The sequence below is a fragment of the Salminus brasiliensis genome, chromosome 2 (genome assembly GCF_030463535.1).
Source record: "Salminus brasiliensis chromosome 2, fSalBra1.hap2, whole genome shotgun sequence".
NCBI classification, from domain to species: Eukaryota; Metazoa; Chordata; class Actinopteri; order Characiformes; family Bryconidae; genus Salminus; species Salminus brasiliensis.
In genome coordinates, this window is record NC_132879.1 from 6,666,360 (window position 1) to 6,693,291 (window position 26,932).

General features: G+C 41.6%; 1 protein-coding gene across 1 annotated transcript in view; it reads right to left on the reverse strand.

The window, feature by feature from the left end:
- LOC140550317 (dolichyl-diphosphooligosaccharide--protein glycosyltransferase subunit STT3B-like) overlaps positions 1-26,932 on the reverse strand; it is a 199,777-nt gene that overhangs the window by 53,945 nt on the left and 118,900 nt on the right. The window contains exons 3-4 of the mRNA XM_072674242.1: positions 19,969-20,256; positions 8,108-8,173 (exon numbers count right to left, since the gene is read on the reverse strand). Coding sequence (XP_072530343.1) covers positions 8,108-8,173; positions 19,969-20,256 — 354 coding nt within the window. The remainder of the gene's footprint in view (positions 1-8,107; positions 8,174-19,968; positions 20,257-26,932) is intronic.

Below are 26,932 nucleotides of genomic sequence, written 5' to 3' on the forward strand. Positions count from 1 at the left end.
TTTCAACACTGTAATACCGAGACTGTAATGAGACTGTGAGACTGTAATTATTTTTTGCAATTATTCTTACCAGTCAATGTCCTGTTGATGAGATGAGCAGTTAGCTAGCTGAGGAGACTGTCGCCGACTGGGTTAGCTTTTAGCCTAGCACCCACACCCTAACTCTTCCCCTTCTTTGGTCAGCCTACCTTTATCTTTTGGCCTTTTTAGCCTTGCTTCTTTATTCTCCCAAAGTAGCGGTTGCATATAGCCTTGAAAGCATGTACATTCATGTAAATTTGTGTTGGTATAAATATCAAGAGTCAAGACAGTTTTGGGGTTTTGGAATTGGCCTGTTTTCCAGCTCTGTTTTGGTTCTGCTGGTTCAGCAGTGGTTGAGATTTAGGGTTTATCACTTCAATGTACTGAACTTCCATTATTCATGCATACAGTTTTCCCATTCTAGAGCCCCTTTAACACTACTGAAGGACGTCCCTCAGAGGCAGAACCATTTCTGACGTGATGCTCTCTAAACAATTTGACAATAGAGAAAGCTTTCTATAACACAGACGTCAAACTGGCAGCGAAATCACGGTCACAGCGAATCAGCCGAGGCACTCTGGGGACATTACGCACGGATTAGGGACCAAATTCCCAATGATGTGGATGATAAACGATAAATGAGAGCTACTGCACTGGGTGCCAAATTGGACACTTCAGAAATGATGTTCGTGGCAAATTTCTGGGAGATTATCCTTGACCCTTTCCAGCCTTCAAGCTTGCAATTACAGCGACCTCTGCACAGCAGTAAAGCCTCCTGTTTTCCGAGCAGCAGAGGGAGAGTGGTTTGAGAGCTCTGAAAGAGCAGCTCTGAATGGGTCAGGTGTCTCACGCTCCTTACAGACAGGATCTCGACGTGAAAGACATTAGCGGATGAGAGTTCAGCAGCAGATGGTGATACTGGATGAAAGAGAGAAGCACTGAATAGAAACATTTAATGTGATCTTCGACAAATTACCAAGCATTTGAGTCTGTTTGATCATTTGAGCCGTCTGTCTCTGACCCACAGTTCTGTTGATGTTAAGTGCACAACTACAGGCGATGCTGGAGGTAGACTTGAAGTCAGCAGTTTCCCAGTGTTTATTTGACAGTTTGAGTGTTTCTAACTTTCTAAGCCTCTGCGTTTCCATTATTCCAGCATTTATCCGATGCACTTACCCCAAATGACTTGCTTTTGGTACCATTTTGGATGATTCTTCAATTGGGGGCTTTGTTTTCTTACCACATTCACTTAATAATAACATACAAATGAGTTTTAATTGCAAAGACAATGTTTACATGCTTTGAAATAAAAATGTAATGATGGCTTGAGAATCAACTTACAAAGATTTCAAATTTTGCTTATGTTTAAAACATAAAAAAATAATAATTACAATGATTTGGTGTTAAATATATTTAGTAGTGCAATAAATAATATTTTAATTGTCTCGTTTTGTAATTATATATGTATAAACTGGTAACAGGAGTCACAATGTCGCACAGGTAGGAGAATGCAGTGTAAGGAGTCTTATCCAATGGCTCTGGCTGGTACAATGTGGTGGTTTCACTTAGTTGCTATAATTCATATACTGAATTATACATAATTATAATTAAGTTATCATAAATAATTATAAATGGATAGATTCAGTATATGAAAATAATTTTCACTCACTTTCACTCCGTTGGGGAATCAAAAAGATTTAGATTTGAAATATTAAAAAGTTCCATATATTGCATACATTTTTACCTTGCGTTTTATTCTTATGTGGGCGACAGTTATTTTGTTTATTAGATGAAGGCAATGTTTACATGCTTTAAAGTAAAAAATGAATGATGGCCATGACTGAGCTTATTTAGATTTCAAATTTTGTTGATGATCAAAACATAAAAATAATAAATAATATATAATATTTTATTATTTTTTGTAATAATGTATTACTAAACTTAATGTATAACCTAGTATCAGTAATCACACTATCACACAGGTAGGAGAATGCAGTGCTAGGAGCTTTACTCTAGTGGCTCTGGTTGGTATAAATGTGGTGGTTTCACTTAGCTAGGGAATCAATCCAGATTTAGATTTTATTAATAATCCAAATATTTCATACAGTCTGACCTTGTGTTTTTTTTTTATTATCCTTATTGCTTCATGTGGTTTTTTTTTGCTTTAATTATGCAAAGACAATGTTCACATGCTTTAACCTAAAGACACTCTGTATTGCGTCCTCCCCCGGGGCGATTCTGAGCCGCTGCCCACAGGCCAAAATAAGGACTTCCGCCTTAGTAGATGATTAAATCTACTCCATGATCAGGATCAGGAACATATGGTTAAATTACTCACTTCTCCAGACATTAAAATGTTAGACGTCTCTCATTGCAGAAATGTCTTTGTTTCCATGGTTACACCATAAACAAGCGCTACCCTTAAGAATAAAAATCCTTACAGAAATCACAGACTGTGATGTGATGGTGACACTGGGGACGGTACATAATACATTCAGCGTCGTATGAAAAAATCAATTTTTTTTATCAATTTTTATTGGAGCAGAGAAGTTCGAAAGTCTGGTTTGGGGGGCTGGGAAAAAGATGCGCTAAAGTGTTGATGTTTAAAACATTTAAAGAATGGATATCATGATGATTCTGAGTTTAATTTTCTGGTGGTATTTAAATACCTATTGATTTTGGAACAATATATTTCTAAAATTAATTTTAATAACCTGGTAACATAAAAGTTGAAGGATCACTCGATTAGACAGGTAGAAGAATGCAGTATTAGGAGCCGTACCCAAAGGCTTTTACTGGTATAATAAGGCGGTTTCACTCTGTTGGGGAATCAAACCAGATTTAGATTTTAATATTAATCCATATATTTCATACAGTCTTACCTTACTGCCTCATGTGGATGGACAGTTATCAAAGCATTTCACTGCATATGTGACTATGTACGTGAACCCTGGTCCCAGGGCAGTGTTGTTCTCCGCTATGCTACACCAACTGGCCTGGGATAAAAATGGGCCGAGGAGCAGGACGTGCCAAACATGTCTCAGCCTGCTGTCCCTTATGGTCAATAGAAGTAGACCTCGTCAGATTTCAGTCTAGTGGTGGAAAGCAGAGAAAGAAACCCCTGTGGTTTACAGGATATTATTGGTTCTGCTTTGATGCTGAATATTAAAGTGTCGACTGGGTGGGCTGGATGGATATGGCCAGTGGAGTAGGATATGCAATAGCTGAGACCCCTAGTGACAGAGTGATGTTTACGTTCAATATTGGATCATCTTCTACTTCTGTTAGTCTAATTCACTGTGCCACAAAGCTAACATGGTAGTGGCAGATACATCAGCTACTACTGGTTCTTTTCCTGGTTAAATGGTTTGTCTCTAGTATAGGAAGCTCTTGTATAGGGTTCTCTAAAGAACCTTAACCATTATAACGCATTTGAGCCACGTTATAGCAGTGTCAAAACATCTGTCTCTCCAAAAGGCAAAACCCCTCCCAGTACAACCTAAATACCAGTAATAAATGCCACCAAATTAGCTAACTTGCATATTCCATCCCACACAGGGATCGGATTTCAGTCTGACTAACCGGAGACTCATTTGAGTACCCAGTGTAAATGAGGGCATGTGGCTGTCAGGCACTCGGTATCACGCCCTCCCCTGGGGCGATCCCGAGCCGCCGCCCACAGCCCCAAATAAGACTTCCACCTCATTTACGTTCGTGTGTTTGGTTCAGTTCATTTGTGATCACATGTGTTTTGGTTCGGTTGTAATCGTTCATTGTTTTACTCATGGGTTTCACCTGGGACTGGGGGTACTTAATGAGCCTCTACACCATCATTCTCTGCCAAGAACTGAACCGTCTGGAACCTATAGGACGCCCTGAGGTTCCTCGCACGTTTCAGTGTGTTTAGGTTAGCTCCGGTGCGTTACCCACGTCTAGTGGGTTTTCCCACAAGCAGTTTATGTTCGTTTCATTAAATAAACACTCTTGCATTGGATTCCATCTCTGCGAGTGTTCATTCCTCTTGGTCTGGCCTAACACGCCATGACAGTGGCTAAAATCTTATAAAGATACAATCCAGATACTAGTCCAGAAAGATTGTGGACCAGGTGTAAACAGGGTTCTTTGATAATATGGGTTCTTTTAGAGTTTTTCATTAAAGGCCAATGGTTCTACTACTTTGTAGTAGTATAACGAACCCTATATACACCCTATATATACAGAACCTTACAGCATACACTGACTTAAAACATTTGATAGTTTTTCAAGAGATCTTCATCTTCAAGCCCTTGGTTCTATGTAGAACCAGGACAACCCATACACAATATGGACAAAAGTATTGGGACACCTGCTCAATCATTGACATTAAAAAGAGTGTATCCTGCTTTTGTTGGAGTGACTGTCTCTACTGTCCAAGGAAGGCTTTCTACTAGATTTGGGAGCATTGTTGTGAGGATTTGATTGTATTCAGCGACAAGAACGTTTGTGAGGTCAGGACAATGGCTCACCACCACCCCACCCCATCCCCATCTCCCCAACTCATCCAATCAAAACCAAACATCATTCTAGAGAACACAGTACTTCCACTGCTCCACAGCTCAATGCTGGGGGGCTTTATAGCCCTCTAGCCAACGCCTGACATTAGAGTCCTATTCTACTGGCAGCACTTCTCTACAGGGACTAGACCAGCTGTGTGTATGTGCATTTGCACATCTGTGTCACCAGTAGATGCAACTTAGAGTTGCCGAATGCATTCATTAGAAGGGGTGTCCACAAACATTTGGACATATATTGTATGTATTTTTTAAATGATGAAATGGTTGATTGTCTGGATCTTCTCTATGATGGGAAACGTCATGTGTATGGTTCTTTGAATGTGAATGGTTCTCTAAAGCACTAAAAAGTGCTAAACCTCTTTGCTAAAGGTTCTTCAATGGTATTTCATAAAGTCAATGGTTCTATATAAAACCAGGGGAGCTTTTTTCTTTGGTCTGGTTGAGTTCTTCTTACCGATGATGGAAAACCTTTTGTAGATGGTTCTTTAAAGAACTGTTTGAAGTGGTTTTATAGTATCAATACATGTCTAGAACTATGTTCTGTACTACAGAGACTGGTTTTGATCCCAGAGTGTAGCAGTAATTGCATTACTACAGCACTGTATGTAAAACTAATCCCTTCAGAACAGAGCTTCAGAAATACACGTCAAGCTTTTAAACACAGGCCTTCAGACGAACATGTCCTTAAGGAAATATATAAAACACCTATTCAAGCAGGAGTGTCCAAACTTTTGACTGGTGCTGTGTGTGTGTGTGTGTGTGAATGACACAGTAGATTTAGACATCCAGCGGCGTGTGTGTATTACTCTCCTGTCTGAAAAAGCTTTTGATGTGTTAACACATGGCTCTTCTTTCCGCCCCTTGGGAGCAGGTGCTGCTGGCACTTTCTCTGTGTGGTTTTTAATCGCATTAAATCATCCTCACACACTCCCTGCACACTCCATACACACTCCATACACACTCCCAACAGCGCAGCGCTGGGGCTCCACTCGCTGCTTTGACGCACCCAGGCTAAAGGGCTGCAGGTTAGAATGAGGGGAATGATGTAATTTACTGCAAGTCTGGGTGTTTGCTTCAGGAGCTGAAATGACACTTTGTAATGGTTACAGCAGCGGCTTTAACACCAGTCCTGAAGGTTACAAGATTAGTCTAGTTAAGGTCTAGTTATGTCTACCTCTTAATTACGTCTATAGTTTTATTTATGTACTTTTACTCATGTCTGTAATTGTTACCCATGTCAGCTTTACTCATGTCATAGTTGTAATTATGCAAATAGTTTTATTCATGTCTATAATTTGTCTTATATTGTCTTACTTTTGTTTGTAGTTTTAGTGATAACTATAGTTTTACCTTTGTCTATAGTTTTAATTGTCTATAGTTTTACTCGTCTGTAATTTTACTTTTGTCTAAAGTTTTAATTGACAGTAGTTTTGGTGATGTCTGTAGATCTTCTGATATCTCTAGTTTTAATTGTCTACAGTTAATCTGATGTCTGTAGTTTCACTTTTGTCTATAATTTTAATTGTCTATAGTTTTACTCGTCTGTAGTTTTACTTTTGTCTATAGTTTTAATAGTTTTTAGTTTTACTGATGTCTATGGTTTTACTTTTGTCTATAGCTTTAATTGTCTGTAGTTTTGGTCATGACTGTAGTTTTACTGATGTCTATAGTTTTACTGTTGCCTACAGTTTTAATTGTCTATAGTTTTAATTGTCTGTAGTTTTAGTGATGTCTGTAGTTTTACTTAGGTCTACAGTACTTATGTCTATAGTTAGTTTATACTAATATTTATAGTTGTACTTATGCCTACAGTTTTACTGGTTTCTATAGTTTGTCTTATAGTTTTTTATTGTTCTCCATAGTTTTACATTTGTCTATAGGTTTACATGCCTACGGTTTGTTTAGTTTATACTCTATAGTTTTACTCATGTCTACAATTTGTTACATCTAGAAAAATAGATTTTCAAGGTATAAAAGAAATGAAAAAATCTCAAAGAAGAATTTAAGAATCCAAAAGAATTTCCTTGTACAGACTGACTGCCTGCCTGGGCATATGATATAAAAGTCCTGAATCTTGAATACATTTGTTTGGATTTGGTGTCCAAGTGTCCCAAAGTGTTTCATTCACTTTTTAACAAGTAAACACTCATAAACTGAACACACACACAGGGTCTGTTTTTCAACTAAAATACTATGAATTTGTAATGCAAACTGACTAATTAAATATTTATTTAGTGCTTTTTAGTCTCTAATTAGAGATAAGTAGAACCTCACTGTAGAATATGGAACACGTCTTGACAAATTAGTGATCATGAAGATTTTATTAACTCAATATACTCACATACAGCAATAAATCTGCAACTATTTCGAACCCATATATAAGAGCTTTAGGTAATAGTTCATGCTCAATAATTTACATAACAGGGTGGTAAAGAAAAAGCCTAAAAACCCTAATAATCTTTTAGTTTGAGTTCACTAAAATAGAGTGCTGAAGTGCAGTCTTAAACAGATGTGTCCTCGCAATCAATGTTTTCATTTTAAATCCAGTGTTCAATGTGTTGGACAAGTAATATGCTCGGACCAAGATTCCTACAAAGCTGCTAATAATCTGAATCTGAATTTGAATTTTGAGTACAAAGACGGTCACTGTCCAAATATTTATGAACCATGCTGGGTATGCAGCTACAATCTTGGCGACATATTCGATTCAGATCTACACACGTGGACAAAATTGTTGGTACCCCTCAGTTAATGAAAGAAAAACCCACAATGGTCACAGAAATAACTTGAATCTGACAAAAGTAATAATAAATCAAAATGCTATGAAAATTAACCAATGAAAATCAGACATTGCTTTTCAACCATGCTTCAACAGAATTATTAATGATTAATATATTACGATTATGAATATGTTACACACCTGAGCAGTACAACAGTGGTTAGGTGGTTTGGTGACTTTTATCAATAATTTATAAATAGCTCTGACCAGAGGATGATAGATGCCCCCCCTCCCCTTGTAAGTCTTGGTTCCTCCCAAGGTTTCTTCCTCCAGCTCTGGGGGACTTTTTCTTTGCCACTGTCGCAGTTGGTTGCTCACTGGGGGTCTTAGGTTTTCATGTCTTTTTATGTTTTACTGATTTTACCATTTACTGATTGTGTAAAGCTGCTTTGTGACAACAACAGTTGTAAAAAGCACTATACAAATAAATTTGATTTGATTTGATATGTGATTATGCTAAGGTCTTAGCAGGGTTCAGTCATGTCTTGTCTTTCATAAAGGAATCATGATGAAAATAATACCAGTGGCATTAAACGACAAATAAATCAAACCAAAGGGGACCCAGAACACACCCTTGTGGCACACCCATATATGAGAAAACATTAATCCTTCCTCAGAAATATTAAGACTAAATATGAGTTTCATTTTTCTTCCCCTGTGGCTACACACACAGATACACACACACAAACACACACACACACACACACACACACACACACACACACACACACACACACACAGATATTATACTCACCATGTAGAAGTAGCTGAGGCAGCAGCAGATGGTCCAGAAGACTGAGCCTGTTTTGATGGACTTCACCTAAGTGGAGGAAAGAGATGCTCAATTAATATAAATTACACTACAACACAAGCATTTAGAAAAGCACTTTATCTGCAGTAAACACACACACACACACACACTCAGAGAAAATTACCAGAGGCCAATTTTAGCTCTCTAATTAAATGCAAGTCCAGGGATTGTGTGGAATTAGTGCAAATGCTGTGGAACAACACTAGAGCTGGATGTGAGGGTTCTTCAATGAGAGTGTGTGTGGGGCTTAAGAAGGCCAAGCCTCCTGAGCACATGAGGGTTCCATAGAAGACTTTGGGAGTGTAAAAGTGAGCGAGAGCAGGGGTGTGTGTGTGAGAGAGAGCGAGAGCGAGAGAACGAGGAGGGAAGCTGGATTAAAGAGCTTCAGTTGAATGGGTTATTAGCAGATAAAGACTGGAAAGAAGGATAAAGTACATTGGGAAGGAAAGAGAAAGGGTGAGCACAGACAAGAGAGAGAGAGACAGAAACGTATTTTCACATTCTGGAAATACTTCATGTGAGATAAAGCCAATTCCGCTGTAAATTGTGAGTAATAATCATAATAAGAATGGACTATAATGGAACGCAACACCACCCTTAAAAATAAAGTGAGTGCTGCCATAGATAATAGAAAATCAAGCTTGTAATAAAGATAGAACCTTGAGAAAAAAATTAAAACCATCTTTTCCATCAAGTGAAGGCTCTTCATGTCCTTCAGGTTCTCCACATTCTACATGGAACCAACAGTCACATCGCTCAAAGCTTGTAGAACCTTTAGTTTTAAGAGTGTAGAGGTCAAAAACTACAGACAGACTAAAGCCATATTCAGATGGGTTGGTTATACATGTTAAGATGGGAGTAATGTAATTGTACTACAGGACGTCTGTAAAATTCATGCCCGATTCACACAGGGAAAGAAATATCTGTTAAACGACTGAGATGGGAGTGGCTACACGATTTATGCACTGTCAAAAATCATGATGATAACCAATCCTATAACCTGCTGATAGTAATAATGAAATTTTCCTCAAAGTGCCTTAATAGATTCCCTTTAGGACAGTTTTGAACTGAAGACACTTTTAATAGTGAGAGCCGACACTTTTTTGCTCTGGTCCGAGTCAGTTAACAAGTTTGTAACTCTGGATTGTTTTCCCCTTTGGTTTGGTTTATCAAAATGCGTCGCAACAAACCATGTGAGAACATTCTCTCCACTAAGAGAACATTCTGACCTGTCTGGGGTGAGAGCAAGCGAGTAAATACCTGAAGAAGGTTCTGTGTTCTGGACCTAGAACTAGTGCATGGTGGTCAGAATTATCCAGGCAGTACAGCAGGTTAACACCTAAACACTGTTTAGCTCAAAATTACAGTGTCAAATCGAGGTCTCTGTGCGGTTGTATTGAACTGCATTTGAGATTACTGTATTCACCAACAAGGGAGAAACCGAACCAGAGGGCAGGTAGGAAAACGCCCCAAGACAATTCACTTGGGAACCCCTGCATTTAACAGCATGTTTTTAAGTGTGGAAATATTTGCTAAGTAACTAAATGGATGTAAACATATCGGACTTGTCATACCTACATACAAACATTATGCATGATCTCATGTAAATACATGAGAATTTGACTTAAGTAGAATTTTGAATGGGTGTTTTTTACTTAGGTTTCTGTATTTGATGTGGTGTGTTATATCCTATTCACTATGTATCCAGCTTTAGGGGGTTGAAAGATTGTGTTTTTGTCCATTAGTGTTCTCTCACTACAATACCCAGCATGCATTGCACAGATACATCATACAACAATTGGGAATCCTGACTGCTAATAAGCACAGCGATGACATGCAGCTTCCTCGCAACAACTTAAGCATTAGTTATCTGGCTTCCTTCTGCTTTAGCCAACAGCCCACCCTTATCTACCCACCCTAAAGTGCTTAGGTTTTCCGAAAGCTCCTCCCACCTTCAAGATATGTCATCAGAATCCATCTTTCTAAACATTAAACTAGAAAAGCTCACTCTGTAGACTACCAAAGTGTTGCTGTACACTCAAATGCTACAAATGGTTCTTTGAGTGATGCCATAGAACCACTATTTTAGGTTCCATAAAGAACCATGTTTGTCACAGAGATGTATGAGTCTGGAGAACCTTTTAAAGACCACAAAAACTTTCTCTTGATGCAAAAGTTCTTCATCAATTTAAAGATCACATCTCTAATTCAAAAATGTTCTTTATGAAACCAACAGTGGTTCTTCGCCGGCATCTGTAGAGGAACCTTTTGTAGTGCCTTTATTTATTATGCTGTAAGATAAGATAAGATCCTTTATTAGTCCCGCAGTGGGGAAATTCTCAGGAAAAAAGTAGGGCAGAAACCAGAACAAGCACCACGCTTTTAGTGTCCATTGTGCCTAGTGTTAAGTTAGCAACACTAAACTACCAAAAACTTAACTTAGAACTTCTAAATAGGAAAAAAGTTAGGAAAAAGCTCAGAAGTGAGCAGGAGCTGCTGCAACAGGCTGCCACCTCCGTGGCGCCAAGGCAAATGTGTTCTGGACCTAGAACTAGTGCATGGTGGTCAGAATTATACAGGCAGTACAGCAGGTTAACACCTAAACACTGTTTAGCTCAAACCTGCAGTGTCAAATTGAGGTCTCGGTGCGGTTGTATTGAACTGCATTTGAGATTACTGTATTCACCACCGAGGGAGAAACCGAACCAGAGGGCAGGTAGGAAAATGCCCCCTATACAGCTGTGCCACTTGGGAACCCCTGCATTTAACAGCATGTTTTTAAGTGTGAAAATATTTGCTAAGTAACTAAATGGATGTAAACAGATCAGACTTGTCATACCTACATACAAACATGATGCATGATCTCATGTAAATACATGAGAATTTGACTTAAGTAGAATTTTGAATGGGTGACTTTTACTTTCTGGTACTGTATCTTCCTGGAAACATCTTATTTGTAGGTGGAGAGATGGCCTGTTTACAACAGATGTAGCAATGATTACATCCTTGATTTAGGCCGGAGTGCTCCTCTAAACATGGTATTTAAATACTTTGTCCACTACTGGCCAGAACGGGGTGTGTGCACTAAAGATCTGATTTGGCCATAATGTAAGAATCACCCGCTGAGTACGAGCTTTCAGCCTCTGCTGGACGTCGCTGTATAACTAAACGAATGAAATATAAATCTCCTGCTGCCAGCATTGACCCACAATGCTCAGTGACTTATGATCCATGCTGGCATTTGAACGTTTGACTGTTCAGGGTAATGGTCTGATGGCAGTGGGGGGGCTTTTCAGCGTCCCCCTGCTGGTTTGCGGTTTTAGAGATACTCGGTTTGCTGCTTTAAATTTTTGCAGAGTCTGCAGGTGTCCGATCTACCCTCTATAAACAACAGCTGATTTAAATAATAAGCGCCTGGGCCTCGTTGAGGAGGAGAGCTCGTTAGTGAGGTCTGGTGGTGGTGGTGAAGATCGGGGTGGTGTAGATCGCTTGATCAGTCACTGTTCCCTTGCTTGAACAACACCTGATTCAGCCCAACACCCAATTACCAACATCTACAGTGTTCAGACGTTTAGGGACAGCTAGCTTTTCAGAACTACATTTAATAAATCACATGCTAATGGGCGGATTTCCTGGGGTGGCATAGGGTGTTGGCAGCAACAAATTAAAAGTTAAGTTATGGCCATTTTGACATTTACGAGCACTGATCTCCAATATCTGAGTGCAGTGACCACAGCACAAGAAAACGCCAGAGCAGCAAGAGACAGATTTGTTTGGAAAACTGAGAGGTGTGAAGCGAGGGAGCTGGGAGTCGCGAGGAAAGGAGAAGGTGGAAGGAGAGAGAGAAGAGAAGTAGGAGGTGGAAGGAGAGAGAGAAGAGATGGAAGGAGAGAGAGAAGAGAAGGAGAAGGTGGAAGGAGAGAGAAAAGAGGTGGAAGGAGAGAGAAAAGAGGTGGAAGGAGAGAAAGAGAAGAGGTGGAAGGAGAGAGAAAAGAGAATGAGGAGGTGAAAGGAGAAAGAAGAGGTGGAAGGAGAGAGAGAAGAGAAGGAGGAGGTGGAAGGAGAGAGAGAAGAGAAGGAGGAGGTGGAAGGAGAGAGAGAAGAGATGGAAGGAGAGAGAAGAGAAGGAGGAGGTGGAAGGAGAGAGAGAAGAGGTGGAAGGAGAGAGAAGAGAAGGAGGAGGTGGAAGGAGAGAGAGAAGAGGTGGAAGGAGAGAGAAGAGAAGGAGGAGGTGGAAGGAGAGAGAGAAGAGGTGGAAGGAGAGAGAGAAGAGATGGAGAAGGTGGAAGGAGAGAGAGGAGGTGGAAGGAGAGAGAGAAGGAGGAGGTGGAAGGAGAAAAAGAGAAGAGGTGGAAGGAGAGAGAAGAGATGGAGAAGGTGGAAGGAGAGAGAGGAGGTGGAAGGAGAGAGAGAAGGAGGAGGTGGAAGGAGAGAAAGAGAAGAGGTGGATGAGGTGGAAGGAGAAAGAAGAGGTGCAAGGAGAGAGAAAAGATGTGGAAGGAGAGAGAGAAGAGAAAGAGAAGGTGTAAGAAGAAGGAGAAGGTGGAAGGAGAGAGAAAAGAGGTGGAAGGAGAGAGAGAAGAGAAGGAGAAGGTGGAAGGAGAGAGAGAAGGGGTGGAGAAGATGGAAGGAGAAAAAGAAGAGAAGGAGGAGATGGAAGGAGAGAGAGAACTTCTTCCATAGTTTAGAATTACTACACCAAACAATCTCAATCCCACAAGAAACATACCTCCTGTCTAATACACCCTCCTAGAAATAAAGGGTTCCCTGAGAGATGCCATAGAAGAACCATTTTTGATTCCATGGGGAACCTTCTTTAAAGAGATGTGAGCACTGTGTGAAGAACCTTTTAACAATGTAATGTTAATGTTTTTTAAGAGTCAGTGTCTAGAACTTTCACCAGTTTTAGGGTTCTCCACACTCACAGCTTCTTTGCAAACATGGTTCTGCAAGGTTTTCTTCATGAAGAACCTTTTATTTTGAAAGGGACGTGAGCACTGTGTGAAGAACCTTTTAACAATGTGATGTTAAGGTTTTTTAAGAGACAATGTCATTGCCCTTCACCACTTTGAGGGTTCTCCACACTTCTTTGCAAACATGGTTCTTTGTGGTACTGCACGATTTTCTTCATGAAGAACCTTTTATTTGTAAAAGAGACGTGAGCACAGCATGAAGAACCTTTTAAAGATTTACATTTACATTTAAGGCATTTAGCAGACGCTCTTCTCCAGAGCGACTTACAAAAGTGCTTTGCTATTTACCCAAGAAAAACCTCAGCTAGTTTAAATAGACTAAAATTTAAAGATCCTCTAAGTTTAGACTCTACTAAACACAAGTCAGTAAGGAGACCATAGTACTCTACTATTCGCCCAAGTACTCTCAGAAGAGGAGGGTCTTCAGTCTGGGTTTGAAGACAGCGAGTGTTGGACTCTGCTGTTCAGACACCCAGGGGAAGCTCGTTCCACCACTTTGGTGCAGGACAGAAAAAAGTCTGGACGCTTGTCTTCCGTGGATTTTGAGGGATGGCGGGTCGAGCCGAGCCGTACTTGAAGCTGAAAGGGCTCTTGGTGCGGATTGGCTTTTGACCATTGCCATCAAGTACGGAGGGGCTGGTCCAGTCTTGGCTTTGTAGACCAGCGTCAGGGTTTTGAATCTGATGTTGGAAGCAGCTACAGGAAGCCAGTGAAGAGAGAACGCAGCAGTGGAGAGACATGGCTGAATTTAGGAGCGTTGAAGACGACCTGTGCCGCTGCATTCTGGATGAGTTGCAGGAGCCTGATGGTGCGCAGAGGAAGACCAGCCAGAAGAGAGCTGCAGTAGTCAAGTCTTGAAGTGACGAGAGACTGAACGAGCACCTGGGCGACTCTCTAGAGAGGAAGGGTCAAATTCTCTGGATGTTTACAGGAGAAATCTGCAGGACCGAGTTACGTTTGCAACATGACTTGAGAACGATAACTAATCATCCATGACTACACCAAGGCTTCCAGCTTCTGTAGAAGGAGTGACCAGTTCTTGTTTCTAAGCACACACAGAAACTTCAGATAAAAACTGTCATAAGTGCCACTTCTGGCATTTGTTAAGACTTACAGTGAATTTACTTACTATGAGGGGCAATGCGCCTAAGATTTTCAGCTGTGTTAATGTGCCATAACAATAAGTTGATCAGACTGATGTAATAAAAGCATGTAAATGGACCACTGGGGTTCAGCACCAGGGCCGTTTCTGTGGAAAATCAAAAATAACCCACCTGAACAGAGACGTTAGAGTGGAAAAGCAAATCAAATCTGAATATTTTATATCCTTTTTACCCCCCTCATCCCCCCCCAAACCTCGCTGCACTCTGCCCTGCAGGCCTGCAGGTGAAGAGAGCTGCTCTGATTTCTCCACAACTGAGTTACAGCACACCCCAAATTACTACCACAGGGGATTCACACACACACACACAGTCAGTGTGACGAGATCAAACGATAATGACTACATCGCACATCAGCATAGAGTCAGAAAGAGAGAAAGAGAAAGAGAGAGAGAGAGAGAGAGTAGGAAAGAGAGAGAGAGAGAGAGTAGGAAAGAGAGAGATTTTCATTTAATGCATATACACTGTCGGATCCTTGAGGAACTTTTGGAGGTTCTTCAATCTTTTTTAACTGTGGAGGAACTTCTTAAGGAACATTTTTCTTCTAAAAACCTTCTTGAAGGTTCTTCAAAGCACCTTAAGAGGTGAAGAACCTCCAAATGTGCGCCAAGGACTTTTAACAGTGTATACTGTGTATCGCAGCTGTCCCATGAAAACCATGTATCTCCATTTTTGGCATTTTTTAGTTTTCTCTATGGTCTGAACCCTGCAGCTGCTCCTGTACAGTGTGTGAATCATTCTGGATGAATAGACCAATAGAAATGCTCCAAAATTACTTTCTTTCACAGTTAAGAGCATTTTTGCCTTCTCCTGTAAAGTCACCATGTTGGAGATGTGTTTCTCATTGGACAGCAATGATATAGTGTAGCAATCATGTTTCAACCCTCATCGTGAATTAGGTCTATTAGCAAAATGGACAAAAATCCAGCTGGTTGCAATAAACCAGTCAATTTAACCAGTTTAAATATCTCAACACAGCTAACAGTACAAGTGCTTTCTCCACATTCAACACATGGCATGGTTAATGACAACTGCAGTCTCAGAATTATTCAACCCCTTCCTGACGAGCGTCTTTACTACTTAGTAGAGACCTTCTGCTGTTATGACTTGCTGAATGATGCACCAGCTTCTGGCAGCGTTCCTGAGGAATCAGCCCATTCTTCATGGGCAGAGGCTTCCAGTTCACTAATCCTCTTGACTGTGTTGCTGCATCCACCTTCTTCAAATCCCAAATAGATCACAAAAAGGTTTCATATTGGGCTCAAGTCAGGCGAATGTGACGACCACTCCAGAATCTTCCAGGACTTCTTCTGAAACCAAGCCTTGGTGGACTTTGAGGTATGCTTGGGATCACTGTCTAGGTAAGGTATGGTATAAGTATCTGTCACTACTTTGTGCAGCAAAATGTGTCCTCCGCATTTGACCCATCTGTGGTAGTGAACACACACACACACACACACACACACACACACACACACACAAACACACACACACTAGTGAACTAGGGGCAGTAAGCGCACACAAACCCAGAGCCAGAAAGGGCTCCAACTCCAGCGCCCGGGAAACAGAGATGGTGATGCACAACCCTGTCATCAAATCCACAACCCTGTCATCAAATCTAATTTTTTCTACTACCAGGCATACCATTGATCCATAGTAGAAGTGTGCGGGCATGGAGACCTTTAGCGTGTAGTATTCACCTTACTCTGCAAACCTCAGAAATCTTATTGCCGGCTGCCACCAAACCTTGCTATAGCTCTTTTGCAGTCCTTAGGAATTTGGTGGCAGCTGGGTATAGCTTCCTCCTTCTGCCACATCCAGGTAGTGTAGCCAGTGTTCCCTTAAATTTGAACTTCCCTAAAGAAGATTCAGTGACTTTTCAATGCCCGACTGGAAACCAGAAAGTTTTGTCCATGGGTTTCATGTTGACCCTACATATGGATATGGATGCCTACCAGGGACCGGGAATGGTTTAACATGGCCCCCATCTGGGTTGTAAACTGCACATGGGGCTTAGATGGAAGATTAAGGTGGGCTGTAATGATAGGACCCATTTGGGAAGCCCAACTGTGTCTCAGTAAAAACACATGTACAGACCCACCCAGAGCCCACCTGGAACCCACCTAGTCTATGTTCCACCTATATAAACTCGTTGACAACTCTCTTGACTTGGCCATATTTCTAACATGCGGTCTACTGTCACGGTCAGCAAACCCCAGCAGCCAGTCCAGGTGGTTGATGTGCTTTATCTCAAGCCCACCTGATGCAACTAATGAAGCCCCTGATTTGCCTCCTGATCTGCGAGTGTGAGCTCTTATGAGAGATTCTGTTCAGGGGGTTGAATAATTCTGAGACTGCAGTCATCATTAAAATTGACTACTGCAGTATTGACTTCAATATCTGTGTGTTTTTGTTGACTGTTCAGCAGATTTAGGCTCTGTTTGGCTCTTCAGACTGTTTTACTGTATGTCCTTCTTTAATGAGGTGTGTGTGTTTGTGTGTGTGTGTGTGGGGGGTAAATTATATAACAAAATTAAGTTAAATAACTGTGGAACAAAACTGGGCAATAAAAGCTGCAGCTGGAGCCCAACCCTAAACAAAATATCTAGATACACCAGTTAGCAGTGCTACTAGAACCATCTGCAGCCCCTGGAAGTGCTCTCTGCAGATGACCTGGTGCCGTTGTCCCCCACAGAGCAAGGGTTACAGCAGTAGCTGGACCTGCAGGAGCTGTACCTTCAGAATCGGGCCCTGACAGTCAATGTGTTCCTAAGTCAGAAGAAGTGAAAATAGGCCAGGTCTCAGAAAAAAAACAGACACGTCTTCACTGTAGGACACACAGCCCCAGCAGTCTTTACATCTTACTGAGCTGCATGGAAGTGAGTGTGTGAAGAGCACCAGGCTCTAAACGAGAGAGAGAGAGAGAGAGAGAGAGAGAGTGAGCGAAAGAGGAAGAAAGGGAGAAAGCGAGCAGGAGAATGTATTTCTGGTGTGTGTGTGTGTGTGTGTATGCGCATGTGTGTGTGCTTAAGTGCTTATATTTGTATATATATATACATATGGTATGACTGTGTGTGTGCGTTGTCCTCCAGCGTCACACTAAATAATGGAACACACACCACTGGAATAATTGTACCTGCAGGCAGTTAAATGCATAAAATACAAAATAGCATTACACACACACACACACACACACATATATATATATATATATATATATAGATCTGATCAGCCATAACTTACACCTACTCCTAGTTTCTACACTTACTGTCCATTATATCAGCTCCACTTCCCACATAGTTGCACTGTGTAGTTCTATAACTCCAGTCTGTATCCATCTGTTTCTCTGCAGACTCTGTTTTCAGCCTCCTTTCACCCTGTTCTTCAATGCTCAGGACCCCACAGGACAGACCACCACAGAGCAGGTAGGTGTTATTTGGGCGATGGGTCACTCTCAGCACTGCAGTGACACTGACTGACCTGGTGGTGGCGAGTGTGTTAGTAGTGTGTGTTGCTCTGGTATGTGTAGATCAGACACAGCAGTGCTGCTGCTGGAGTGTTTAAACACCTCAGCATCACTGCTGCACTGAGAATAGTCCACCAACCAGAAACATCCAGCCAACGGCGTCCTGCGGCAGCAGCGGCCTGTGAGCACTGATGAAGGACTAGAGGATGACCAGCAGAAACTGTGCAGCAGCAGATCAGAGAGCTTCTGTCTCTGACTTTACCTTCATCTACAAGCTGGACCAGCTAGGTAGGAGTGTCTAACAGAGAGTGGACAGTGAGTGGACAGACACAGTGTTTAAACACTCCAGCAGCACTGCTGTATCTGATCCACTCGTACCAGCAGAGAAACACACACTACTAACACACTTGCCACCACCAGGTCAGTCAGTGTCACTGCAGTGGGGTCCCGAGCACTGAAGAACAGGGTAAAAGGGGGCTAATGAAGTATTCAGAGAAACAGATGGATACAGTCTGGAGTTATAGAACTACACAGTGCTCCTATAAGGTCCGGTGGAGCTGATATAAAGGACAGTACATGTAGAAATAAGGTAAGGTAGTATTAATGTTATGGCTGATCGCTGTATATACTCAACAACCTGCAGGCCATTTTTACTGAGAGGTTCAGTCTGTCTGTGCCTACATTACACTGAAAATCCAATGAATGTGGACAACCCTGAATGTTCTTCTTTCTGCTGGTCCAAAGTAGCAAATTGTCCAACACACACACACACACACACACACACACACACACACACACACACAGAGTGAATGAGTGATTTCAGAACCTTCTCTTTGAAATGCTGCTAATCAGTGTGAAGGCAGTCTGAGCAGCTTTTCACTCCAGTCCTGCAAGGAGCACCTGATTTAACTAATTAGCTTCCTTTCATCGTTAAGGATAAGAGCTCGTTAGGGAAATCAGGTGATGCGGTGCAGGGCTGGATTTATTACCTGTGGCCCAGCACTCCTCACAGCACTACAGTTTAATGCTCCCCTCGCTTCACCTCGTCAGATTCTAACTAAGCCCTTTGTGAGCTGAATCAGAGGAACGCAGAGCTATCAGAAACACTACACCTTAAGATGAAGCAGCTGCACATTACCCTAAGATCTCTGTGCCCGATGCCGAGCGTAGGCTGGAGGGGTAAGAAGCCCCCCCCCCCCCCCCCCCCCCCAAGCATTTGGCTATGGGGTTCTCTGGAGTGAGGGAACTGCATTTAAGACCTTTGGGGTGGGCTGCAGTCGCAGAACTAATCATCAACAGTACCTGATCTCAACGATGCTTCTGTGAGAATGAATGCAATCAAATCCTCCTCACAGCAATGTTCCATCATCTACAGTAAATCCTTTCCAGAAGAGTAGATACTGGTACTGCAGCACAGGAGGACAAACTCGCTATCAATACCCTTGGCTTCAGAAGGAACGCTGGAGGAGCAGGTGTCCACCAAAAGCGATATAGATTAAGGGGTAGGTTCTGTGGGGTTGAATTATGGGGATTGGTTTAGGGTGTTGACTTAGGGGCTTGGCTTTGGGGGATATATTAGTGGATTAGTACAGGGGGTTGATTTTGAGGGTTAGTCTATGGGTCTGGTTAGGGGGTTGATTTTAGGGGTTGGTTTGGGGGTTAGTTATGGATGTGTATTCTTAAGTACTGGTTTTGAGGGTGCTTTAAAACAGTGCTTTAGGGGGTTAGTCTTGGGTTTCGGTGTTGGGGTGCTTTTGAGTGGTGCTTTAGGGGTTTAGTCTTTGGTTTTGGTTTTCTGGCCTGGTTCTGGTTCTTGGCTTTAAAGGAGGTTTTGGGGGTTGGGGTTAAGGGTTAGTTTAAGGGATTTGTTTTTATGGGGTTAGTTTAGGGGATTAGTCTTGACTTAGTGTTAAGGGCTAGTTATGGGGGTTGGCTTTGGTGGTTGGTCTTGAGGTTGGTTGTAAGTTTAGGGAATTAGGCTTGGGGGCTGGTTTATGTAGCTGGTTTTCAGGACTTAGTTTTGAGGGGTAATCTTGTTCGTTGGTTTTAAGGATTATTTTAGGGGATTAGTCCTGAAAGTTGATTTTGGGGTTAGTTTTAGGGAGCTGTGGATTTGGGGGCTTTGAGGATTAGTCTTGGTGGTGGGTTCTGGCTACGGACTGACCCCTGTTTGGTCGGGTAGTACTGGGTTTTGATGGCACTCACCCAGAGATAGTAGGTGAACTGTAGGGCGAAGATGGCAATGCCCTCATTGTCGAATGAGCCGGCAACGGAACGGGAGATATATCCGGGGACGATAGCGATGAAGCATGCAGCCAGCAGGGCGGCGCCTTGGCTCCACAGCTCTCCCGTTAGAAGGAAGGTGGAAATTGCTGTTAGTCCACTAAACACTGGAGCCAAGAACACACACACATCCCGGATGTGTACGGTGATGTGGAGCAGGTTCAGGGTGTAGTGGATCAGACCTGCTGTTACCATCAGACCTGGATACACCTGCAAAACACACACAGACACAGTCAGTGTTTAATCTGGATACACTAGAAACATGTACACACTAAGCATGTCCTAATAATTTACAGTACATATTTAGTAGCCATTGATTAAAGTATGTCTGATAAAATATACTCAGCTATATATGTACCATAAAAAGCTATTTCCAACACCCAACAAACTGTAGTTATTCTATATTATTATTATTATTATTATTATTATTAAATAACCAAATGATGGGAAAAATAGATCAGATATCTAAACACTGGCAAACTGGATAATCCAAACAGCTGGACAACAGCAGCAAAGGATCAGGACCACCGCTGTTATTCAAGTATAACTATCACCATGGCAATGTTCACATCCCTGCTGAAAGCTGCTCAAGCTGGTACAGCCGGTTCAGATGGCTGACCAGCTTAGCGCTTTACCAGCATAAGTTATGTTTTTATGACCAGCCTGACCAAGCTAGACAACCAGTATAATCATACTGGTCGTCCAACATGCCCAAGCTGGTCAATCAGCATGACCAGCATGAATAAGCATCACCAAAATCTAGGGCAACGTACACCATGCTTGGTCAAGAACTGGTTTACTGGCTAGTTTCCCAGTGTAACGTATGTTTTTATTTGAGTTTGATGGTTTAGCTGGTTCCACAGGCATGATCAACCTGACCAAGCTAAACAATCAGTATGATCATGCTGACCGACCAGCATCACCAAGCTGGTCAATCAGCATGACCAGCATGAATAAGCATCACCAAAATCTAGGGCAACGTACACCATGCTTGGTCACGAACTGGTTTACTGGCTAGTTTCCCAGCATGCGTTCACCTGGATGATCAGTTTTTAAACCACCTTGAGCATCAGGCCAGCTGGATTTTCCTGAAGGGATGGCTGAGATTTTTCAACTTTTCAAACAACATACATTCAGAATGAGACGGCAGCTAAACTAATAGAATGCAGGTTTTATACAACATTAATTATTCATTAAAAGCCCCTTTCCTGCCAGATGGGGGCAGGGTTGAGGTTGAGGGCGAGGTTCAGGTTGTGCCGGTTGAGAAACATTCTGTCGGCCCATCATTAGAGAGTGTAAAGCTCAGCTGAAGACTGAGCGATGAAAGGCCTTTCATAGATCATCAACCCTCGACAACTGCAGCTCTCTTTCACTCACAACCAAGCGCATGAATATTTCATCTCGCCACCATCACTACAACGCCCCCTATCTCCGTTCCTGACAGCTCTGATTTGATGGGTTGAACGCTGCCCTGTTTGTCCTCCCGTTCAGCAGCTCTGCAGATAAAAGCCCACTCTACACACCTCCAGAGTTTAGGCTGAGTGAACCAAAGCTACATAAATGTTCAGTAACACTTTACTGAAACTTTGCCTCATAACACTGACAATGTGGACGGCGGTGCCCAGTGTGAGTGTGGTACTCGGAAAGGAGCTGAAATCAGATCTGCTCTGAAGAACAGGAGGTAAGTGATGCTGGTTGGGAAGCTGAGGAGGATTCGTGGAAATTGAAAAAAAAAAAAAAACTCATTAATTATGAACCACAATTCCTAATCTTCAATTAAAACTCTATAAAACATTCATATATATATATATATATATATATATATATATATATATATATATATATATATATATATACGATCACATTCAAAAGTTTGTGCACCCCAGGTCAAAATCCATTCATTGTTGATATGTGTAAATTAGTATGTAATTCATTACATCCTCAACCTTTTTATCCAATTTTAGATTAGCTAACCCACCCATTAGCACTCTCCCCCATCACATGTAATGCTCCCGACACTGGGAGGCTGAGGACTGACCGATGCCTCCGCCAACACACTCATAATCTGCCGCTGTCTCCTTCCAAACTGCCGCTGATGCAACGCCACCAGGCAGCCGACACACTCAGACGAAAGGCTTTGAGGCATTGGCTAGCAAAGGCCCATGCTGGCTAGCATCTCACTGGAATTATGTGGGGATAGAGCGAGAGAGACAACTTTCCACCCGGAGACAGCAAGGCCAGTTGTGTGTGGGCCATGTTTGCTATTTTATGGTTTGTTTAAAAGAGACTTTTACTCTTGGATTAATTTATTTGTTTTAAATCTTATTAATTTTATAATCCTTAAATTCCTCAATTTCTAAACTATGGACAAAAGTATTGGGACACCTACTCTTTCATTGTTTCTTCTGAAATTAAGGGTATTAAAAATAGCTTATCATGTTTTTGTTGAAGCAAATATCCAGGGAAGAAGGTTTTCTACTAGATTTTGGAAGAGGATTGCTGTGAGGATTTGATTGCAAGATGTTCAATGATCACCACCTCACCTCATGCCCAGCTCTCTAGCTCATCAGATGGGATGGAGCACCATCATTCCACAGTTCCACTGCTCCACAGCTCAATGCTGGAGAGCTATATACCCCTCTAGTCCTTGCCTTGCATTATTCAAATATTGCCATGTTAATCCTAACACGCTAATCTCATGGCAGTACGTCTCTATATATAGACCAGACAAGCTGTGTGTGTGGATTTGCATATTTGTAACTTGAAGTAGCTGAATGCATTCATTAAAAGGGTGTCCACAAACATTAGGCCACATGGTGCAAATCTTTTTTTTTTTTTTACAAAAAGGTTAATGAGATTCAGACTCATTAATCAAACTGCACTGACCTTTCCCAGTCACTAGGAATTAAATAGTAGTTCCAAACAAGTGAACGCTAACTAGCCCCTTAGCCACAGTGCTATACTTCAGCAAATGCTAACAATGTATTACCCCTTATGAAATAACACGTATAGTTAATGTTATTAGTGCAAACCCACATTACCTTGATATCTCACACAGATTTAAAGTTCAACTACTGCCCGAAAATAAAAGCTTACAAACCCAGGAAAGACCTTGGCCTGCTGTTGTGGGGTTGGTTGCATTGTCACAGCTGCAATACTGTCAATGGCACTGAACCCTACACGGTGTTGTTACCCACTGCGCCACACCAACCTGGCTGTGATTAGTGACCGTAATTAGTGATCATAAAGACACATATCTTTAGACTGACAGAGAGTCAGATCACTGAGAGTGGAGCTGCTGTGTATGTAGTGGTATCTTGGTGTTGATAAGGAATTCAAGGCCGCGTTCCCTAAATTTACTGCTCAGTTTCTGAGGGTGAAACTTTACAGAGAAGCACCACTGCCTCCACCTGTGATCACTCTCCTCCAGCGACAGCTCTGCAGTGCAGCCCTATGAATGTTCTGAGCTGAGAAGCTTGAGGCACATCTTGATTTCTGGGCTTGTTGTAGCACAAATTATAAATAATAGATTTTTACTGATTGCCTGAAACACTGTTGCTATTCAATGGTATATTCATCTTTATCTTTTTCTTCTGTTGGATATGTGTCTGCTTATTCGCCCTGCAGTCTTAAGCTAGCTACACCGAACCAACTCTCAAGCCTCTCATTGGAAACAATGGCAGAATTCTGTGGCTAAAAGTTCATACACCATCCTATAGCATAGTTTAGATAATGGCACACTACCAACACCCTTACACCCATGCAGAATTCCAAAAGCAAGCACCTGGGATACCACAGCAAACACCTAACCACCACCTTGAATACCACTGCAGCCATCTAGCAACTGCATAGCCATTAGTAAGCAACATGCTGACAACCACTTGCTGATACCTTAACCAAGCAACTCAGATAGCCCAGCTGCCAGGGTTCTTACCGAGTTCTGACCTGGCTGGTGAGAAGCAGAAAGTGCTCAGACTTCTAAGACTGAACTTTGCAGGTGTAAAAAAACCTATTCTGCAGATTTCAGAACACCCCCACCACCATGTTTAACAGATGAGGTGGTATGATTTGGATATTGGAAACAAAGAATCTTCTGCAGACTTGGTTGGTGAGTCCTAAACATTGAAGAACAGGGTGAAAGGAGGCTAGCAAAGAATGCAGAGAAACAGATGGATACAGTCTGGAGTTATAGAACTACACAGTGCTCTTATATGGGAAGTAGAGCTGATAAAAATAATGATGGGCTAATGTTATTCCAAACCGGGGGTGGTCATAATATTTTAATATGCCTGTGTAGAAGACTGATAAAATGAACAAATTAAGGTTTAATTAGTAAGAGAGAAAAAAAAAAAAGTTTTTTTTATCCATCAAATAGAAATTAATAAACCAAAATTACATAAATATAAATAATTAAAAATAATTAAAATTAAAGGCTAAAATGCTACAATATAAATATATAAATAGTAAAAAAAAAAGCAAAATAGCAAAAAAAAGAAGAAAATAGCAAAAAAAAATCAAAAAAAGATCAAAAAAGGAATCTAAAATAATGCTAAATTAATTAAAATGACTGAAAAAAAAATTAATAAATATAAATTTAGAAAAGTAAAACCTTGACTATAGGTTACCAGAAGGAAGGCTGAAATGACATACTTTGGGGACACATTCCTGTGAAAAGTGCAAAATGAAACACATTAATGCGACCTCCAAGCAAGCTCCCAGACTTCTCCCACACACACCTGCCTGCTTAGCCTGCCTTATGACACTACAAGTCTCAAACACGGCTGTGTTCAGGCTCTGAGGGTAAAGTCGCCCCAAAGCACTCAGCACCACACAGCTGCAGGGCAGTCAAACTGCACAGGACACCCCTGCACACACGTGGTGCGGGACAAACTCGACTGCGCACTGGAAACCAAAAACCTAAAAGCTTTCCTGTTCCTGTAATTCTACACACTGAGCTGAACTGTTCCCAGAGGCTCTCATTAGGAAGCTGTAACCCTCCTGGCCCCCCCGTCGTGAAATCGACTCGGAACAAATCTCCTTAAATTTAGTTTCATTATTTTGTGGTTTAATTATTTTGTGGTGCCGCACGGTGGTGCATGTGTCACACAGCTCCAGGGGCCTGGGGTTGAGGGTTCGAGCCTCATTCTGGTTGGTCTCTGAATGAAGTTTGGTGTGTCTCCCAGTGTCCATGCAGATTTCCTGCAGGTGCCCCGGTTTTCTCCCACCTTTTAAAAATACATGGTAGGTGAACTGGCCATGCTAAATTCCTATCACATCCCCAACTCATCCCAAAAGTACCGGATGGAGCATCGACCATCCTTCCAGAGAACACAGTTCTTCCACTGCTCCACAGCTCAGTGCTGGGGGGCTTTACACCCCTCTAGCCCATGCCTCTTTTAGGCAGCACAGTGCCACTAGGTAGCTGAATGCATTCATTATAAGGGGTGTCCGCAAACATTTGGACATATAGTGTCTCTAATATTTTTACTTGTTTTAAGTGTCTTATTCCATTGGCAGATCATTTAGCTTGTTTCAAACAGTATTATTTCTTGAATCAAGCAAACTTATCTGCCAAAAGAATAAGACTAAGAGGCCTTTAGTAGAAAAAGACACTTAAAACAAGTTAGAAATTAAATTAATAATCGGATAATATTATTTTAATATTATCAATATCATTTTTATGCAGCTACACAGCCTCCTCATTCTCACTGATGGCAACGTATTTATACATCGTGTTCATGATCACAGCAGGTTCCTGATGTAAATAATGGCCGATATTGTCGATAAACATGTCGATTTTGTTCCTCATGGAAACCTCAGAGAAGCCTCTGCAGTATGGTTTTGCTTCAAAAGAAATGCAAACATCCATTTATGCTTTCGAGGCACTTCACTGCCAAACACCTGGAGGGCTCACAATGATTCGGCTAAAACAGAGGGGGAACAGACTTTCTGTGAAGTTGGGATTATCTCTTTGCTGTATCCTGTATGTGTGTTCTGTGTAATAAAACCAAAAAGTGCAAGCGCACACACTTCCAATTACTGGTAAATGATGTCATGCTCCAGTATGTATTGGGATATGTGTGCCACCCAACGCATGCCTAACCTTGACCTCAGCAGCCAAAACATCACTTACTTAATCAAAGCTGCAAATGTTTGGGGAGGAAAACTATTCCCTTGTGCCAAATATCCAACAACCACTACATATTCATGTCTTCATCAAATCGAGGAGGTCACACATAGGTACACAGAGACACGTAAAATGTTCCAATAGTTTTTCAGCAAAGGGCAGAAAGCCATCACAATTAACCCTCCAAACCTGACATTTACTCCTAAAGACCATCAGTGATACCAATACACTCCCGTGACATAACAAAGACAACATGTAAGACAAAAACAAAGACAAGGACAAAACACCAAGGCCAAGACCAATAGGAAGGACCAAGAGACCACAGACCAAAGTGCGAAGACCAAGACAAAGACAAAACACAAGGACAAAAGACCAAGACCAAAGCACAAAGACCAGAGACCAAAAGATCAAGACCAAGACCAAGAAAAAGACAAAAACAAGGACAAAAGACCAAGACCAAAGCACAAAGACCAGAGACCAAAAGATCAAGACCAAGAAAAAGACAAAAACAAAGACAAAAGACCAAGACCAAAGCGCAGAGACCAAAAGACCAAGACCAAAGCACAGAGACCAGAGACCAAAGACCACAGTGCAAAGACCAAGAAAAAACAAAAAACAAGGACAAAAGACCAAAGCATAAAGATCAGAGACCAAAAGATCAAGATCAAGACCAAGAAAAAGACAAAAACAAGGACATAAGACCAAGACCAAAGCACAGAGACCAGAGACTAAAGCCTAATCACAAGGAAAAAGAAAAAG